This window comes from Neopsephotus bourkii, unplaced genomic scaffold (genome assembly GCF_033783945.1).
Source record: "Neopsephotus bourkii isolate Nb327-2 ecotype Australia unplaced genomic scaffold, CSIRO-AGI_Nbou_v1 NB_1663, whole genome shotgun sequence".
In the NCBI taxonomy this organism is placed as follows: domain Eukaryota; kingdom Metazoa; phylum Chordata; class Aves; order Psittaciformes; family Psittacidae; genus Neopsephotus; species Neopsephotus bourkii.
The window spans coordinates 7,084,172-7,104,404 of record NW_026902137.1 but is presented as its reverse complement, the minus strand read 5'-3'; the positions used below and the strand labels follow the sequence as shown (position 1 = coordinate 7,104,404).

Below are 20,233 nucleotides of genomic sequence, written 5' to 3'. Positions count from 1 at the left end.
AGCCTTTTAGTTCTGCTGGTGGCTGACGTATTCTGAAGGCTGCCTGTTAAGCTGAAATTCATATAAATTATTTACTTATGAAATGTACCGAATTTTACAGCTTTTTTTATATAGTTTTCAAATGTGTGTTTCCTCAGCCTTAATTCAGTGCTATTCTGAAGTCTTGGAAGAATAAAACTGAAAGTAGTATTTTGTGATTGTCATGATGTAGGAACAACATAATAAGAACTTGAACGTGGCTGGTCTGAAATCAGATTTTTTTTGAACAATCTTTCTTACATTAACATTTGCTGTAAGCAGTACATTTTCTTCTGTTTGGTCCCTTTAATCAGAATTGCATATAAGTTCCTATATTGATATGTTAAAGGAGCTCAGTGGATTAAAAAGTGTAGGAGGGAAACCTTTAAATGGCTATAATAAGAAAAAAGGTCCCAGCAACAATCATTAAGTAGTCACTTCTAATCAGACTTGCAGAGCTCTCATGATTACTAAAAACCATTGCAGGTGAAGACACTTCAAAGTTTAGGCTGGCAGAATGATTAGAAGTAAGGTTCAGCTTCATATATGGGTAAATAATCTGTAGCAGTTGTGATATATTTTCTGTACATGGTTAACTTAAAAGAGCTAAATCCTTCTCTTTTCTTCAGGTTGAATATAAAGACTTTCCAAAAAATAACAAGAACGAGTTTGTATCTCTTATAAACTGTTCCTCTCAGCCACCACTGATCAGCCATGGGATTGGAAAGGATGTAGAGTCTTGCCACGATATGGTATGATGAATATTGCTGAAATGCTTTTTCTTTGCCCTTCAGTGTGAACTGAGGGATGCAGCAGACAGACCAAGGTTTCATATTACTGCTGCACAGCAGTGAATTAAACGCTGTACAATTCCCTGGCTAATTTTTGTCTAATATTTCACAGGTTGCTGAAACAACTAACAGTATCTGAATCGAATCTAAATAACCTTTGAAATGCTTAACACATGCTCACAATTTTTATCTACTAAAATTGCATTTGCTTTATCTTGATATTATTTGCATGAGCACATGTTAAAGAAAATGTATGGAAAGGAATCTTTAAAATACAAGAGATTATCAGATTTTCTGTGACAGAATGGGCTAGTATTTCACTGGGCACTGTAACACCTGGGTTCACATTACCAGACTTTCCGAGAGAATCCAAAATGGAAAAAATGCAGTTCCCCATTAGATAGCAGGAGATGCTCTACGTCTGTTAAGCCTCCTTTGTAACAGTAGCAGTTTCTTTTATTTCCATATCCAGTGGTGCCCTGACTACTGACTGTGGACTAAACAGTTTCCAATATGTAAATGCATAGGAGAACCTGGGTTTGTCGACTTTATGCTAAAACCATTTGCAGCGATTTTCTAATGGCTGTAATTTGATACAGATTTCTTTGATCTTTGTCACTTAATGTTGACATTTTCCCACCCATCTCTACATCCGACTAAAGAGCTCCTGAAAGCATGAGAACTGCCTCTGTTCAGACACTCAGCATTTTGCTAATGCCCATACCATAACGCATCAGGCATATTCTGAAAAGGGAAACCTGAAATTGATCAGAAAAAAGGTGACAAAACTTTTCAGTTCTCAAAGGAGGTGACTTACTTTAGCAGTAGCACATCACATTGACTCTTTCAAAGTCCCATGTGCCCTATCAGTTTTGTAGTTTTGATTCTCGTGTAACTTCTGCAAAGAACTTTCTGATTCTGTGTATTTTAGTGTCCTTTATCTTAAGCTCTGTACAGTTTTTGAGCCATTACGAAGTTAGCATCTTTTTCCTTATATTAATAGTACTTAATTTATGATGTTAATAGTAATTATGTATAAGTAATTAATTTTCCTTATTGCTAAAACAAACACAAAGGAATGCCCTAGCTGCAGCACCATTCGATTGTTTAATGTAGCCAGATGAAACTACACTGTTGCATTTTTGTCCACCATAATTACGCATCTTAGGAAATACATTACTAAAATCAGTGTATTTAAGTGAGCCCTGATCCTTTCACTGTGCTAACAGAAAAGGCTCAGGATGCATTGCTGAGTGTTCTTTCTTTTCTTTAGGCTGCACTGAATATTTTAAAATTGCTGTCCGAGTTGGACCAACAAACCACAGAGATGCCAAGAACGGGAAATGGACCAATGTCTGTGTGAGTGTGACCCATTGACTTTCCCTTGCATTAACGGAAGTCTCTAACCCTGTGATATTCTAGAAACAAATAAAATGTGAGGATTTTTTTTCCTTTGACAGAAAAGTTAAAATGCCAAAGGCTGTTACCTTCTTCAGAAGGATCAGAGGGTAGGTTTTGTGATCAAGCTTGTCATTTTTTACCTGTCAAATGCAAATTACTAAGCAGGAGCAAGTGGTGAAAACGTGATGGCTGTGACACAGAGCAATTCTGACTGTGATCCCTCTGCTTCAACTCTTCATTTACATGTATTTGTAAATAGTGTGACTCCTCAGTGTGTTTAAGTGATACAGCTGCTCTTCCCTTTCTAGAAATCTGTACACAACATATAAACAAGCTATAGTATGTTTCACAGCTTGTTTTCAGCAGACACGTGAAGGGGTTGCAAATTACTCCCTTTGACCACGGGGAAAGAAAAAGCTTTCTCCCATTTAGACAATAAACTTTCAAAATGGTGGAATTAACAAAGAGCTAATTGATTACCAATGGAGGGAAGTTACCTGGAAACAAATTGTGAGATGCCTCTCAAATTCTTTGTATATGATTCAGAAGCACCTTATTCATGGCAATAGTGTTTTATCTCCTAAATAACAGTGTTTTCTCATTTCTAGATGTCATGGCAATAGTGTTTTATCTCCTAAGTAACAGTGTTTTCTCATTTCTAGATGTGTGAAACAAGAAATGGAAAGTGACCCTCTTCTCAAACCGGCTAACTCAAACACTTTGGGACAAACACTGGACAGCACTGCCTAAAAATGGCTTTTGACTGGACCCAAACCTGAAAGCACCAGAGAAAATCAAATGCTTCCTATTAATGTAACCTAACTGTTTTAGAGTGCTACAGTCTTCACAACCTACTGTAGTGTCTAAATCATAACCGTTGCTTTTTCTTCAAACAGTGATAAATTTTTAGTTTCATTATGTTGTTTTGATTGAAATGACACTATCAATTTTTCATTTAAAAGTTTCTTAATTGTATCTAGAACAATAGCACAGTTTAGAAACTTTGTCTTCTGAGACTGACATGTTATCTGTGAACTAACTTGGGAAGATCATATCCATGTATGTGGTTATTTTGTTTTTATTGAAATTGCGAAGTTTCACTGGAAACAAATTGTGTGCCCACCATTTTAAGAAGTCCAGGATTTTCGCATTTAGCTTAATTATCCAACGGTTGAATTAATTAAAACACTTTAGGAATTTTAAACTTTGATCATTTTTGGTTAATTTCTAGTTTTCTTGAGTGGGGGGGGGTCGGGGAACCTGAATGCAACGTGACTTTAAATGATCTCTGATCTGTGTTTTAAGGATTGTGTGTATAGATGGCGCACAGCTCACTACATTACAGGATATGATCTCAGTGTAGTGCATATAAAACCGCAGATTGATTTTCCTTGAGTGCTTTATACTGTTTAATTACATCTCCATGTAGGGCTGAAAAAAATTACCTATGTTTATATATAAACTGTGTTGCTTTTGATGTTGTGTTATTGCGCACCGAACTGTGCGCAATAAAGTTTTTGCATATGGTCCAGGTAAAGCACGATAGCCTTGCAAGTTAAGTACTGCTTCAGTTCATTGTTTACGCTGGAATTTTTTCTCCCCATGGAATGTAAGTAAAACGTAGTGTTTGTCACCAATAAATGGTAATACTAAATTTTTTTTTGGTTAATTTATTCTCGTATGCCACTACAGGGGCTGCTTTTTTATGGGATTTGTAATGCTTGTGATATAGTACGGGCAGTATTGTAAAGCTATGGAGTAACTGTATAATGGGTATCAATTACATATAAATAACTACTATTTAGTAATGTGGAGGGTGTGAAAACCTGGCAAGGTCAAGGAAATTCAAAAGTAACGTGGGTACGTTTTGTTACTTGTGCCACAGTGTGTTAGTGCAACTGTATTAATGGGAGCTTAAACTAAAGTTACAATTATGACAAGAAACCTGGCACAACAGGTTGGTGTGATTTCAAAGTTTAAGTCTCTACTTTTAAGTTTCCTTGTTTGCTTGTAATTTGAGTCACAACCTTGCCTTGCATCTAGTAATTTTTGGAGGGTAGTACTTTCAAAACAGAACTTTCCCTCTAGCAACAGAAACTGGCACCCTAGACTTGACACGACAGTGTATCATTTGGATGTGAACTAGGTTCCCTGTGTGCTTAACTGGTAGCATACAGCAGCACTTGTAAACACCTATCTGCAGTGTGTGGTAGTGCCTGTCACAGAAGGCAGTTACTGCACATGCTGTGTTTCAACACTGAATGTCTCTGCTATTTTATTTGCATTATCAAAAGCAGTTGGGCCACATTAACTGCATACCGAATTTCATTGAATCAGGTTGGGTTTGATCATTATAAGCAGAAAAAGACTCAGCATTGTAAAGGTTTTGGGTTCTTTGGTTTTGTTTCATTTTGGTTTTTTTTCTTTTTTACATTTGTAGAACTAAAATGCTGTACATTTAAAAATTAAAAGAAACTTGCTAGGCTGAGGCTTTGTATTGCAAATTCTTACAACTTACCAAACTACTTACCAAAATAATTTATACTGGGAAACAGGTACTACATGGATAGCAATGTAAATGGTCTCCTTACCTTTACCTGCTGCTACTTAAAGTTTCTTCTCTGGATGGAACTTGAGCCTATTCTTCTGACTGTTTTGCAGCATTCATTTCTTGAGAATTCTGTTTCATATGATCCTGAATTAAGGTACTTTGCTGTAGATCCCTCTGTTTCAGTACTCTTACATGCATCTGTCATCTTAGAGGTGCTTCATCAGAGAAGGCTCTTTTGTCAAAGGCCTTGTAATCACAGCTGCATTATGGAAGACTTCAGGTCACTGTATGGATTCTAGGTAAGCCAAAGGGAGTTCTAGATAAAATGTGTTATTTCTAGAGCATCACAACTGCTTTCTTTTTCTGTTGTCTCCTTTGTGCTTGATGCAGCAAAGGCTAGGAAGATTATGGTACAATATGTAATCCCCTGAAGGCTTTATATGACACTTCAACGGATACTAAAATGTTCCACAAAGAATACAAATACAAGACAGCTGAAGTGAAGGTGCAGTTCTCTGACTGCATCAGTCCAGCCGGCTAGCAGTGATTCCTGAGGAGGTAGGTCACTGAGGGATGGAAGATGTGATGTGGCAGAATGAGACACTGAATTTCACTGCATTTCAGTCTTATTCACAGAATCACAGAATGGTTTGGGCTGAAAAGGACCTTAAGATCATCTAGTTCCAACCCCCTTGCCATGGGCAGGGATGCCTCATACTAGCCCACATCACTCAAGGCTCTGTCCAGCCTGGTCTTGAACACTGCCAGGGATGGAGCATTTACTGCTTATTTGGGCAACCCATTCCAGTGCCTCACCACTCTCACAGTAAAGAACTTCCTTACATATAACTTGAAAGGCTCATTTGGACCTTTCTTAATGCCTGCCCATCCTACTTCCCTATGTGGAGAATACAGGCTTAAAGGAAGTAGCTGGAGTTTGGAAACCAGATTCTGGAAATAATGACATCCATTTTCCAGCAGTTCAGCTTGTAAGATCAGCAGAGACCTGACAGTGTACGTAATACATTTTCCTCCACCAAAGAAAAAGTCCTGTCTGCCTGTACTCCTTCAAATGTCTAGGCTTTGACAGACTCCAGTCTTCATGTTAATCTTCTGGTATTGGAAAGAAAGCACTTATGACTATTCTCTCAGATTTCAAAGCCTTAAGGCAACCTCTAAATTCTGTCAGGTTTTGCACTGCTTTTCTTCAAGCCTTTTCTTATTTGTCCAATTACACAGCTGCATGTAATTGTCAGAAGTGTTGTCGTGCCACTGTTCTTTGAAGAAGTGCAGGCAAATATCTGGTTGTAGTGCCCTGTATAAGAATCTGAAGAGTGGCTTTGTAGATGGTGCTGCAAATGAATTCTGTTCCAGTGCTCTTGTTACTGAGCTTGAAGACTGCTGCTCAAGTCTCCTATTTGAAGTAACATGCTGCACTCTGAGGCTGGTGTACCAGAAGGAAGGTAGTCCGTGTTCACCAGGGATTTTTGAATATCGTCTTTCTTGAATGGGTCAGTTTGCTGTCCTTGAGGCAAACGACTGCATCACACAAAAGTTAAAGGGGAATAATGAAAATTGGTACAGGATATTTTTTAAAGCAGAGTATTTTATTCATTAGTGGGAGTCCTGACTCCCCAGAGGAAGAAATATGACTCTTCATGATCCATTATTCTTGGTTTCAGGATGGAGATCTTGCAGAAAAGGATTTGTCCAAAATTTATTTGGGGGAATGCTGACCTTAGGATAGCTAAATGTGCCTAGAGAATGTGAATTAGCCTGGATTCACTGTGATACCCGTTTGTTCCATAATACATTAAAATACATTCCTGTAATGTTTTGTTGGTTTTGTTTAGGCTATAGACAGCTGGTATTTCCTTAGGATAAGTCCTATCTGAATGGATTCAGCTAGGGAGTCTGGAACCAGCAGAGGAGTTATTTGTGTTGTCAGTTCTCTGGCCAAATTTTATTAACACAAAATGTAGCCGTACGTGGAGTTCTGCTGCAATTACTGCATTCCTGAAGGATGAAACCAAAATTTCTGTTCTAACCCACTGATCAAAGTTAAAAATTGTTTTATTCTGTCAGAATGTATGAAGACAAATGGCGGAGGTTCCAAAAGTGCCTAACTGCAGGACGTGAGAGGGTGTGTAAACCACTTCACTGATCATCTTTCGCGAGGCAACCTCGTAATTGTTTGCTCTTTTATTTTGAACATCTGCAGATAGAAACCAACAGAGTGAAGTGTGAGTTGATATAATACCTTCCTTAAGGGCTTCTATATTTATGTGATTTTATTTAGACTGCTTGTTTAAGCTCAGACAAAGGAATGCTGCTTCAGAGGTGGTTACAAATCTGAAAGTACTCAAGCTCGTCTCTGTGGCTGTGACATCCCGTACTCCTTCCCTTTAACTGCCAAATGGATACGTACGCTTACTTAAAAATCAGGAACTTCTGAGCAAGAACTGAACACCCCATGGAAAGAGGCTGGGGAAAAACAAGTTGTTGGAGCAAATTAAAATCTCTAGGGTATTCATTTAACCTCTGAGTTAGAACTGAATAAAAGCATACAGATGGTCAATAATACCTTACCAAGAGTGTATTTTATTCTCCAATATAATTCTTTTGTTATACCACTGGCAGTATCCTAATGCAAAGAAAAAAAAAATTTGATTAGCAATTAAAAAATTATAGTGCTTTTAACCCTCAGTCTTTCTCCCACTTCCAATCTCACAGTGGTTTTGGCAACCTTCTAACAGGGGATGTTGTAGATTTTAAGTGTCCCATTTTAATGATGCAGAAAATATTCTTCACAGGGTATGCTCTCAATGCTTTTATCCTCTGCTACCATTCTTTCATTTATCTTTACTATGTCCAACCAAAAGATAGTCTTTTATGTTTAAATGCCTCTTTTTTTCCCCTGTCCCCCTCAGAAGGGAGATTAGTGCTCCCAAAGAAAGCAATCCCAACCCTGTGTTAAGGGACAAAACCTCTGATGTGTTTTATGTCAAAGCCCAAATGCAAAATCTGTTTGGGGACAAGAGACACTAATTCCTTGTCCCTATTTTATTTTGGGTGCAGTCTCCCAAACTGCTGTTCTCCCATATTAATGCCACGACCAAGCACATCACAGCAGTGATATGTATTGTCTGGTTGCTAAGCATTGCTTTCATAGTTGTTTTCACACAGCACTTGGGTTTTAACATTTAGCTCTGAACAACTGGGAAGGGAAAGCATCACTGGAACAATAAATCCATCAGTAGTTTGCCGTAAATAAGATTCAGTGTAACTATCCTACAGAATGCCACTGTATTTGCCTAAGTTTGTGAATTCTCTTTAAAGCTTGTTAAGTAGGTAGAGAAGCTTATTAAAATGTTGAGCCACCAAGTTATTTTAATTACTAAAGGGGATAAAAACTTGAAGAAAATGTGCTACTTCAAACTCACAAAGGCTAATTGCATTTAAATAATTGTCTCTTTAAGCATTCTAGCAATAACTCTGTTGTGCTTTCTCTTGTACTGTACTGAGTTCAAAGCTAAGTGGTGTTTTCAGTGAGTGTTTTAACTTCTTGTATTTCCATCTGCTAAAGCACTGATGCAGAAATTACAGCTGATTTTTGTTTAAAAGAGAAAAAAAGGTTATTTAAGAGCTATTTCTGTCTAATCCCTCCCCATTCTGCTGGTCCATTATTGTGTGCAGACAGGGAAGTTGTACCTAGATTAAAGTGATACTTGAACTGGGTCAAATGCAGATGTCATTCATCAGTCAGTTAGATATGACTTTACTGGTTTTAGTGGCCTTCTGCCACATGCTCAATGTGGTGTTTGTGTTTAGTCTGGACATTAAACAAAGCTACTCCCCCTTCAAACAAGCATGTGACCAGTGTTCAAACTGTTAATGTGTGCAGGCTTGCACATATTGCATCTCCACACACTTAAGCCCACAGCCAGTAAGGGAATGGACCAAAAGTGTTTCCAAATTCCTTGTAAATGCTGACATTACTTCCCAGTTTCTTGTCTATCAGTATTTTTTGTTGTCCCTTTCTTTTGAAAAACTGTTTTAGCCTTTAGCTCCGTGGCATATTCACTCCTCCGTTTCTACTAGTGGTTTTACTTTATGGGGGCTTTCTCTTTCCCCCTCCTCTTCTCTGCATGAACTCCTCCTGTTCCTAGAAGAGTAACATCTGTTAAAGCAGGCTTTAAGATGATCTGATTTGTGATGGGCAGATTCTTGCATCTGTGAGGTGTATGAAGTATCTTCCCCTAGAGAGGAACACATTTCAACAGAATGTTCTATGAGGTGTTCTTCCAAACTCAGGAAACAGAGCAAGCTGTACCCGCTATGAGGGCTTAGTGAAGTTCTGTGCTCCTCACCTGACTACCCTGGAGTGTTGTCATCCTCTGCAAAAAATGTTGAAAGATAGCTCCCAGTACTGCTCTGTGAACAGGATAGCTTCTTAGATGTGTTCTCTTCCCTTTGTGCTGCTTACCTTGACACATCCTGATCCCAAGAAGCCACTAGCAAGGCATGTGGTGCCTTTCAGATCATAGCTAATAGCACACTGTTCAGATAAACTAAACTGCTGTTTACCTCTGGAACCAAAGTGTTTCCATCTGTGTTAAACTGAAAAGTCTTGTGTTTGAGTTCTCGCATGTGTTCTTTCAACATGCTGCAGTTGAAAACTTGTCCCATGTAAATGGACTAAAACCACTTGGTTATTTTTGCAAGATAAAGAAGAATATAAACATTTCTAAACTAACTTTTAAGTAGTACCATATTAGTCTACCACTTCCTTTGTCCTTTGCTCCATCTCTTTCTGACAGAGCAGTGTCTTTCATCAATGCCTATATAAAATTTATTTGCTAATAATATGTGTGTATTCTGTGTAATCTGTAAACCACCAAAGCTCTTTTCTCCCTCCAAAAATGTTTTCTGTAGAGTCTAGACAATAATTTTGCAAGATCTTACTGGTGTCATGCAGCATCAGAAAATTCTGTATCCTTAGTACCCAGCTGTTAACAAGGCAATTGCTTGGCCAATAGGCATTTATTGTTTCCACATTTTAAATAGTTTATCTGAGCTTAGAAGTACTGTTAGAACATTTTGAGTAAGGCTAAACCTGAGCAAATGCATAAAAATCAGCAAAGGACCTGGTCCTGCAAGGTACAGTGCTCTGCACTGACCCTGATTCAGTGCAGTGTCCTTAGGGAAGACCTGCGTTCATGAAAAAATGAATGGTGGGATCTCTTTGTAAGACTCTATTGTATCTCTTGTGATCCACAGCTACTGACCTCTAAACCTGCTGCTGCAAACTGGCCCAAAGTTTCTGTGATCCATTTCTGTCATTTCTGGATGGAAACCCTTAACAGTCTGGAGAAAGAAAGAAAAAAAAAAAAAAGAGAACATAATTTCTGTGCAAATAAGCCTATTAAACTGTTAAATCTGAATACATCTCCCTGTTGGGTCTCTTGCTGAAACTCAGCTGGGTCATTCACAGCCTTCATTTGTTTCTAGTTGTAGCTGCAGGCTAGAAAAATTCTGGCTCCACAACCAAACTATGGCAGTTTCTTTCTTACTGTCCTTTAATCCATTCTGTACGTTTTGTATTTGGAATTTTGCATATTCCAGAGGACCAGTGTGTGTGATTTGGCACATGCTCACACATTTTTCTTTCAATACCCTGTCAGTGCACTATTTTATTTTAATTACCATAATACTCCACAGTGAAGCTGCTGACCCAACAATTCAGAGAGATCTTTTCATGGCTTCCTGAATGCATAGCTTGCTTTTTTGTTATTATTGTTATTACATTAAAAAACTTTATGCTAGAGGATTACAATCTGTATTAGAATTTTCCTGAATATTGGCGACATCTGGTACTGGGGTTTCAGTTCAGGTTATTATGTTGGGAAGTCAGAGGTTGCATCCCAATTAAAATTTGGCTTTCTGTAATATTCAGTTCTGATAGAAAAGAAAAACCTTGAACGTAACAATGTAGCAGTTGGATGCTGGCATGTGAAATATTTAAACATCCCATCAGATTAACAAGGTCTTTTTTAGCAATTCATAAAATTTCTTCTTTCATCAGGTTTCCCCTTCCTAGAGAAAAGGATGATTTTGTGCTAAGCACTGAGTGTTGGCATTTGGACGAAGCTGAAAACATGTCCTGTGAAGGCTGGCATATAATGCAACAGCATTCTTCAGAAGTTGTGATACTTTTAAAAACATGTGCGTGACTGAACTGCCTTTCAGCCTTTTTCCTTGGCGTTAGCCACGCATGTAAGGTTGTGTGACTCCTTAGTAAGGAGTCAGTCACTTATAGAGTGTGACTCCTACAGACAACACAAGACAGGAGAGGCCCAGCCTCAATTGCTGGTGCCTGCAGCTGCTGGGAATAACCACACTGTGCAAGAAAAGCACATAGCTGACCTGCAGCAAAAAGTCCTGCTAATCAGATGTGAAGTGAAGCTTGCATGGGCTGGCTGCTCTGGCCAGCAAAAACCCACAGAAGAGGTCCCTCTGAAGTAAGTAACAAGGAGAACTGGGACTTGTGTATGTCCTGACTTTTGCTGCCTCTTGAGGAAATTCCTGACTTCAACGAGTCTTGCTACAACAAGCCCTAACTGAGCTGAAGAACTCATCTAGCTAAAGAGATTTGCAACATTTTCTGACAAGGAGAATAAACCCCAGTGAAGTCAAGTAAATTTGATACTAAGCTCTGCTGCAGCTGTTTAACATCCCAGACCTTCCCATTTCTCCTTCCCTGCCAAGCGAGGCAACGCAAATCACATTCACAGTTTCTCTTGAACATGTGACATGGGTTTGCAGCATAACAAGATTAGTTTTCCCTGTAATCCTCTTAACATGTCTTTCATGATTGTCTTTTCATCTTTTGGTGTTCTGGAACTTGGATTAATGGGATTGAGATTTATTCCACAGGTCCTGTTTGATAAGCTGCTTTCAAGAATTAGTTGCCTACAAACATGTTTTAATTTGGTAAAAGCATTTTAATGGGTAGCTGAATTATGCAGTGTTACACCAAACATACTGTAAGGCCTATATATGTACTTGCAGTATTTATGTCTGCAGACACTACTAGACAGGGAGGTGAATTAAACAAGATAGGCTTACTCATTTCATAGTGTCTAAAATACCTCACGTGGCTTCTCTTGGCATATTTGCAGAGCCTCAGCTGCATGCTTGCAAACTAGCCAACAAATAGACCATGTGTCTTTTCTTGTTCTTGCCACGTTTCAAGCACCATCCTTGACCTACCCCTTCCATTGGTCCCACAGGACGTACTCACCTTGCAATCAGCTTGATCTGGTCCCCTTGTCACTGAATCCTTGTTTAGTTAGTAGAAGCTTGATACCAAAGGAACAGCTGGTTTGCTGGAGCACTGAGGTGACAAATCCCACATCCCATTTCATGCAACTCTTGAGTGAGTGAGTGAGCAACTGAACTGCTACGCCTGGTGATTTGGCATAACCAGTGTGTATTTTACAAACAGAAAAACAACTAAAGCATGGAGCAATTACATGATGTTGAGCTAGTCTAGACCAGAGCTGCTTACTGCATAACTCAGGGTTGTTGCAACTCCTGTTTAGCCCAAAAGACCACCCTGCTCATGTAAAACTGGTATATGGCTTTATGCCTTCCCCTGCCTGTCCTCCTGCCTCTTACAACTGACTCCATTTCAACCCCATCTCTTTAGTAAGTCTTACTCTAGTGACAAGATTTCCTGTGTTCCCCAGGAGGTGCTGGGAGGGGGGCCTACGGCTGGAGAACATTTCTGAACCATACAGTGGCACCCTCTACTATGCAGCGACCCCTGGTGAAGGATAAACACTGTGCTTGGCTGACCTTCACGCCCCATTTCCGAGGTGAATTTACAGCTATAAAATCGCAACACACAGCAGTGCTTGGGTTACAAGCCAGGCTGTTCTCATTCAAAATACATCCTTTGCTGCCTGTTCCATTCCTCACATTACTCGGTGGCAACCTGTTTAACAAGACATAAACTGCCACCTAAAAGCAAGTTAACTGCTGCTGTGCTGTGCTCCCCAAACTGCACAGCGGGCATCCCCTAAGTGACACAAACCGGAGCAGAACCAGTCGCACATCAGCAGGAGCCTAACTGGGAGAGGAGCAGTGGTGTAAACTGGCAGTCCTTCAGTTACCTGTTTGGGAGCTCCTGTTCTGGAATAAGGTTGGATCACAGGCCTGATGTTGCCGCTGCACTTGCACGTGCCTTTAGGCAAGTCACTAAACATCTCTGAAGCTGGATTTTTTTCTTTCTAAGAGGAAAATAAAAAGAAAATTAACTTCCAAAGCTACACTCGCTCATCCCAGCAAAACACATTACATGTACTGATGCCACAAGCCTGGGTGCACTCAGCACCGGTTTGTCTCCAGGCACCCATGCAGTGTGACATCCCGTGTGCCTGTAATGGTGCCAAGGCTTCCCTGCGGTGCTGGTGCCAGATCTGGGTGGGAGGCTGCAGCCACAGGGTCCAACTCCAAGTGCAGGGACAGGCACATGGCTGCACCCACCTGCCTTCACCCTGTCACCAAAATCTGGGAAATAAACTCTCTAATGAGACCGATAGGTTAGAAAGCTGACATTTTTACGGTATTGAGGTGCATAGGGGATCACTCCACCTACCATGCACACCCAGAAGAGACATTTTACAGCTTATATACCTTTATTATATACATATTAATCGTAATTCCAAAAAATGTCCACCCTATTCTTGTTATTCATTGCATATGGTAACTTTGGTAGCTAAGGCCATAGCACACAGGCCCTGTAAATTTGAGGAGTGGTCCCTGGGAGTCATTTGCTGAGAAATACCCCTACTCATTTTATCCTTTTATGGAATTCTGCTAGTTAAGGACACTGGAAGTCTTGCCAATTAACTACAATTACAAACGGGCTAGTTTACGAGAAGCTCCTTTAGCTGTTTCCTCTTGCAGCTGTTTACCTATTTCTTGGGCCTTATTGATGGAAGGCCCACATCAATTCTAAAGAAGACGTGGTCATCTTGCTGCACGCCTTATCTTGTAGCCTTGTCTATATCTTTATACACAACGAAACACTCGTTTAATCCGGCATCAGGCCCTCTCTTCACACACAGCGCGGGCACGACCCGCGCGCACCGCCATGAGGCGAGCGGAGCCAGGGCTCAGCGGCGCGGCCGAGCACGCGCCTCGCCCGTCCTGCCCTTCGCCGCGAAATGGCGGCAGCGGCCGCCCCCAGTGCCGAGCACACCTCAGGACCCCGTCACCAGCTCCGAGCCTGACGGAGAGGGCAGCGGATGGCTCTGCCCACGGCCTGCCCGAGGAGCGGAACCCTCTACCACAGGGTCAGAAAAGTAAAGGGCAAAACAGAACCGAACCCGAGAGCAACCCGAGCGGCACCGCCCAACATGGCGCCGGAGCCCGGCCTCCTGCCTCGGCGCGGGCGGGGCCGGGGCGGGCCCCGAGGACCCTATAAAGTGCCTCGCGCGGAACTCTCCGTCCTTTTGCTCCGGCGTGGCTGAGGTAGGATGCGGTAGTGGATGGGTTTCGGGCGAGCTCGGAGGGCTGGTGGGTTTGGGCGTTTTGTTTTTGCGCCTTCCTTATAGCTCTTCTTGCCAGAGCGGGCTTCAGAGGGCGGCCGGTCTTATTTCCCTGCCCGCCCTCTGAGGGAGCGGTGAGGCCTAGTGGCATGGCCGCCTCTTCCTGCTCAGCCCCTGGGGCCCCGTCCCCAAGGGCTCTGCTCCGCGCTCCTGCGGCGCTTCCGGGTAAGCGATCGCCCGGCCGCCTTTCGCGTGGAGGTGTTGGTTGTTGCCCTGGGCCTGCCGGGGGAGGCGGGAGCGCGGTGCGGGCCCGGGGCTCGGTGGTGACGGGTTTTTAACGTGAGAGCGGCAGTGTTGTCTTCTCACTGTTAGTCAGGTCGTGTCTGATGCACCAGTGGGAATCACCGCTGTGCCCTAGGCAGGTGCGAGACCCAGTTCTTACAGTTCCTTTGGCTTCCCTCGCAGGGCCTCCAAGAGATCTGATGCCTCAGGGTCAGGCGTGCGAGGAGAGCAGTTCCCTGGTTTGCTCTGACATGCGTGAGCCTCTGGCAGGGGGGAATGGTAAGTCCTTAAAGTAACTGCCTCGTTGGCTTAAAAATAAGTATTTCTTAAGTTGTTGGTTTGGGGTTTTTTTTCCAAAACTTAACGAGCTGTTTCTGCAGTGCTTTGTCAGGTTGGTGTCGTTGGTGACATTTAGTCCCTGGGCCTGTTTAGTCTAGAGGGGGTCTTGTTAATGCATATGAGTATTTCAGGTGGGTGCCACGAGGATGGTGCCAGACTCCTTTCAGTGCTGTCCAGCAACAGGACAAGGAGCAGTGGTGATAAGCTAAAACATGAGAAGTTTAAACCATAACATAAGGAACAACTTTTTTACACTGAGAGTGGCAGAGCACTGGAACAGGCTGCCCAGGGAGGTTGTGGAGTTACCTTGTCTGGAGACATTCAGACCCCACCTGCACATGTTCCTGTGTAACCTGCTGTAGGTGGCCCTTCCTTGGCAGGGGGATTGGACTAGATGATGTCTAGAGGTCCTTTCCAGCCTTAATGGTAACGTGATTCTGTTAATAGATGTGTAGGTGTGACAACTAGCATATGTTCTGTGGAGCTGAGAGGGTTTCTTCCTGCAAAAGCTTTGCCACTAGGCCCTTTTTGTGTTGTCTCACTCCTGTTATGTGCAAGGTACCGGGTCAAGAAGTCCACAGCCTGGGAAGTTGAGTGGTCAGTGCCCTGAGGCCAGTGTGCTGGGGACCAGGCCATGCTGGAGGCGGGTGCTCTGCTGCAGCCCTGGCATGGGGTAGAGCTGGGCTGGTTGCAGTGGGCCCTTGGAGGAGGGGCTGCTGCTGCAGGTTTCCTGCCCTGCCCCTTGCTGGTAGTAGTGTTCACTGCATGACCCGTACTGTGTTCATGGCCAAGCTGACCTGCCTTTGCACTGGAAGGTGGAAGCCTCACGTGGCCATAAAGGCTGGGTTTGCAGGAGTGTGTAATCTCTTACCTCTTGCCTGCCTCCTGTTTTACATCTGTCTTGTGCTCTGCTGCTGAAGCTCCATATATCAGTGTGTTTGCTCTGGATTTTTGTAGCATCTCTATCCAATGTGCCTGTTAAACATGCCAGTCAACCAGCTTTCTGGGGAAGGATTTGCATGAATTCACTCAGTGCCCATGAGTCTGCTGGGAGAGGTGGGAGTGTGGCACATCTGCTGTGGGTGTGCAGCCACCTAACCCCGTGGGACCTGCTGGTGTAAATGATGACTAAATTTTTTCCCCATCAGAGCGACAGTGTTGATTTCTTGCTGTTCCAAGCCAGATCATGTCTGATGCACCAGTGGGGAAGTGTTGCTGTGTCCTACAGCCGTAGTATGGCCTGGTGCTAACTGTTCCTTTTGGTTTTATTTACAGGGTGCTGCAAAGGCTCTGGGGTGTTGAGCCTCTGGGAGATGAGATGTGGCTGTAGCTGGTAGTGGTCAGTTGTGTGATGAGGGCAGATGCCTGGTTTACTCCAATATGCTGAATCTGTAGCAAGTAAGAATGGTAAGTCCTTGGAGTTGTAACTCAACACTGGTTTAAATTGAATAAAACAAAAAATGAAAGATGGGGGATATACCTTTCTGAAAGGGAGTTGCTCAGCATTCAGTGGTCCCCATACGCGTGCATGGCTTTGCCACTTCCTCTGCCATAAGTTAACTCCCTCCCTGCAGACAGGTCACAAGAGGTGGGAGTGTGGCACATCTGCTGTGGGTGTGCAGCCACCTAACCCCATGGGACTGCTGGTGTAAATGATGACTAAATTTTTTCCCCATCAGAGCGACAGTGTTGATTTCTTGCTGTTCCAAGCCAGATCGTGTCTGATGCACCAGTGGGAAAGTGTTGCTGTGTCCCACAGCCCTGGTATGGCCTGGTGTTAACTGTTCCTTTTCGTTTTATTTATAGGGTGCTGCAACGGCTTTGGGATGTTGAGCCTCTAGGAGACGAGATGTGGTGGCTGTAGCTGGCAGTGATCAGTTATGTGATGAGGGTAGTTGCTTGGTTTGGTCCACCATGTGTTGAATCTCTACCAAGTAAGGATGGTAAGTCCTTGGAGTAACTGTTAAATTAAATTTAAATATACACCTTTCTGCAAGGGAGTTGCTTCCATTTTTCCTAGAGACTTGGCTGATGTGTAAATTTGAGCATTAGCCTAGATATTGTAGAAGTAAAAGCACAGAGGTTTCCCTCGGGTAGAAGCATAGCAGTTGGGTCCTTTGTGCCTTGTGTTGCTCCTGCTCCACCTGCCCAACGTGGCAGGTGTGGCTAGTGAACAGGAATCAGCAGGGCAAGGAATCTGCAAGCTGCATCGGTACAGGCTGAGCTGGAGCAGGATGGTGGTTTACAGGTCTGTGCCATTGTCCCTGATGGATTCTGTTCAGAAAGCTCATTTTAAGAACACCCTGCATGGAGACCTATGGGTGGTTGCTGCTCAGAGTAGCTGCCCCAGTAAGGGGGAGGAAGCAGTCACCCTGGCTGAAGTGCGTCCCTTTGGAAGAGAAATGCTGTTGGTCGTTTTTTGCCCTTTTCCATGCTGGTCAACTTGAGGGAGTGTGAGGGAATTGCATATGTTCAGCACTCAAGTGGTGGCCGTACATACGCATGGCATCGTCCCTTCCTCTGCCATAAGTTAACTCCCTCCCTGTAGATCTGCCACAGGAGGTGGGAGTGTGGTGGCATATCTGCTGTGGGTGTGCAGCCACCTAACCCCATGGGACTGCTGGTGTAAATGATGACTAAATTTTTTCCCCATCAGAGCGACAGTGTTGATTTCTTGCTGTTCCAAGCCAGATCGTGTCTGATGCACCAGTGGGGAAGTGTTGCTGTGTCCCACAGCTCTGGTATGGCCTGGTGTTAACTGTTCCTTTTCTTTTTATTTATAGGGTGCTGCAAAGGCTCTGGGGTATTGAGCCTCTGGGAGACGAGATGTGGTGGCTGTAGCTGGTAGTGATCAGTTGTGTGATGAGGGCAGTGGCCTAGTTTGCTTGACCACATGAGCCCCTGCATCAGGGGAGATTGAATGGTAAGTCTTTGATCGCCTATGTTCACTGGTTTAGATAAAGGGACACACACACACCCCCCCTTCTGGAAGGGAGTTGCTTTGCAGTGCTTTGGCAGGTTTGTGTCCCTGGAGATGTGACAGATGTGTAGAGTGACTGTTGGTGGAGGGCCCCTTTTAAGTATCAGGGTGGACCTGGATATCGGTCCCTGTTGAAATACTCCAGTTGCCTTTTGCTGTCTTTCCTATAAGGATTATAATAGTGTGTCCCTTGTTCTAGACATGAAAACTTTTCACAATGTAATTGATTGCCTTTTAATGTTTGGCTGAAGAGCATCTGTTATAATGACTTCAAGGGTTTTTTTTAACCCACCAGATATGTAATGCTGATGTATCTTCTTTAGCCAGATTGATTGACGCCATAGGTGCAAGATGCTTCAGTTCCTCATGTGGCTGTATATTGAGGCAACATGCACTTGCACCTCTATTGCAGGGAAATACCTTGTGTGCTTCAACGGTTGGCAGCACTGGAGGGTGCTGTCTGCACGTACAGTAACACTGATTGTATAATGCTATCTGACGTGTAAAAAAGGATAAGTAAAATAATACTTTCAAAATATCTTAATGGCAGAGAGCTCTGATGGACTTCAGTTTAAGGGCAGCTTTTTTGCCCCATTTAAGCAGTGTTTAAATGAGGTGCTTCTTACAGAGAGCCAGGGAGCTTTTATTGATATTTCCCCCCTGCCTCCTCCAGTAGAAGATTCTCAATGCCTTGCAGAGAATGGATAAAATCAGCTTTCAGCAGTGTGTATATTTGTAGGAGGAGGATTGCCTTAGTTGTTTTTCTTTGTTTTAGTTTTTTTTTGTTTCGGTTTTAGTAGAAGCTCAGTGATTGTGTCATCTGAAAGCTTAAGTGTTGGATTGGTATTTCACTAATGCTCTAGAAAAAATGTGCTTAACAGAACTTCATTGGATAAGCAGTTATTGTCACTGGCTTCATTCAGTTACAACCTTGTATTGCTGTTTAGGTGCCTCTTGTTCAGCTATTGTATCCCAAAAGTCTTTTTAGTAGCTTCTGTCTATGAAGAGTATAAATGTGACCTTACTATATGGCACTGTTGAGTTCAGAAGTTGTAGGGCAAAAGTGGTCTGTGTCAGGTGGTGAAGCTGGTAGAGCTGACCGGATACAGTATTCTGGCATTCTCTGCTCAGCTCTCCTAGGTTTTTATCAAGTACTATAATAGCTCCTGCAGTTTTAAGTGTGTCCTATTTGGGGTGCCTGGCAGAGAAGTTTTTACTGTTTGCAGCAAACCGTTGCTGTATAGTTTCGTGGGGCTGTTTGTAAGCTGTATGTTTACTGTTTGCAGTAGAGTGGACTGACAAAATGTTGGCTGTTTTCTTGACAGGTTGAGATTTGTCAGAAGTTGTCCTGGGACCTGCTGTGATTTCAGTGCACTAGCAGAAAGCTGTCTTCTGCTAATGATGTCCCTCTCCATGCTGATGCCTGTGATCACTTGTCCAAGCTACAGCATTCACATCACCCTGCCAGCAGCTCTGGTCTTTTCTCAGAGCTAGCAGGAGTGATAGATTGGTGTCCTGCCAACTTACAGACAGAGGGTGTTACATTTTTCTTTCCCTTGGTATGAGGCATTTAACTGTCATGGTTTCTGGAACTTGCTGCATGTTTAATGTAATTGGATGTTTTTGTCTCCAAGGGCTGCATTCTAAGGGCTGACGGCTAATACGGCCCTACCACAACCATTAAAAGTAAAGAAGCTTTTCCTCAGAGAGCAGTTGTCAAGTTGGGAAGGATGGCCTGCTGTGTTAAGGAGGGTGGGATTCAAGTCTTGGCTCTCCCCTGTTATCCAGGAAAATTTAGTGATGTATCATTGGCAGCCTATAAAGTGGGGAAGGGGCAGCTTGGATGCTGCAGCACAGTGTCATTTCTGTACTGTTTAGAACCTGTTTTTAATAAAATCTGAGTACTAGATGAATTCAGCTGGTGACTGAAATTCTCTTCGCATGCCTTTAACAGCCAGTATCTGGATCTGCTAACTGGTTTTGGGAGTTGGATGGCAAGATTGCTTCTTTGTAATCATTGCTTACCTAGAGGTGTCTGCAGCCTCAAGCTAGGAGACCTTGTGACCTCATGGTCATAGCTTCACCCTGAAGTACAAGGGCTTAGCTGGGACTTGTGGCTGCTGCTGTGCTGCAGAAAGCAACACGAGGGTATAGCTCTCTGCACATAACAGCTGAGTGCTAAAAGGTTGACAGTGGGTCTGGTTTTTAGACCAAAGGGAGAGGTATAGTCTGCACTATGTTTGCAAAAAGGCTTCTTCAGTTTGTCTGTTAGAGTAGAACATGATTCAGTGGTGGTTCTAGCTGGCCTGGTAAA

The 20,233-nt window shown here is 42.9% G+C and overlaps 1 protein-coding gene, 1 long non-coding RNA gene and 3 other non-coding genes across 13 annotated transcripts in view; all 5 read left to right on the top strand.

The window, feature by feature from the left end:
* The window catches only part of STAU1 (staufen double-stranded RNA binding protein 1), a 31,987-nt gene extending 27,289 nt beyond the window's left edge, over positions 1–4,698 (top strand). For 5 of the 9 annotated variants that reach the window (XM_061375570.1, XM_061375575.1, XM_061375574.1 and 2 more), the window contains 4 exons: positions 648–770; positions 2,083–2,168; positions 2,270–2,317; positions 2,873–4,698. In XM_061375570.1, coding sequence (XP_061231554.1) covers positions 648–770; positions 2,083–2,168; positions 2,270–2,317; positions 2,873–2,960 — 345 coding nt within the window. In that variant the 3' untranslated portion in view covers positions 2,961–4,698. The remainder of the gene's footprint in view (positions 1–647; positions 771–2,082; positions 2,169–2,269; positions 2,318–2,872) is intronic. The other 4 variants (XM_061375576.1, XM_061375572.1, XM_061375578.1 and 1 more) reach the window with 1 other exon arrangement.
* Positions 4,699–16,050: 11,352 nt separating this feature from the next.
* On the top strand, positions 16,051–16,142 carry LOC133224280 (small nucleolar SNORD12/SNORD106). Its single transcript, XR_009728819.1, has one exon. It is a non-coding gene; the product is annotated as a small nucleolar SNORD12/SNORD106 (small nucleolar RNA).
* Positions 16,143–16,581: 439 nt separating this feature from the next.
* Positions 16,582–16,673, top strand: LOC133224283 (small nucleolar SNORD12/SNORD106). Its single transcript, XR_009728821.1, has one exon. It is a non-coding gene; the product is annotated as a small nucleolar SNORD12/SNORD106 (small nucleolar RNA).
* Positions 16,674–17,459: 786 nt separating this feature from the next.
* On the top strand, positions 17,460–19,832 carry LOC133224222 (uncharacterized). The gene is made up of 2 exons (XR_009728789.1): positions 17,460–17,862; positions 19,245–19,832. It is a non-coding gene; the product is annotated as an uncharacterized LOC133224222 (long non-coding RNA).
* On the top strand, positions 17,559–17,650 carry LOC133224282 (small nucleolar SNORD12/SNORD106). Its single transcript, XR_009728820.1, has one exon. It is a non-coding gene; the product is annotated as a small nucleolar SNORD12/SNORD106 (small nucleolar RNA).
* Positions 19,833–20,233: the final 401 nt, after the last annotated feature.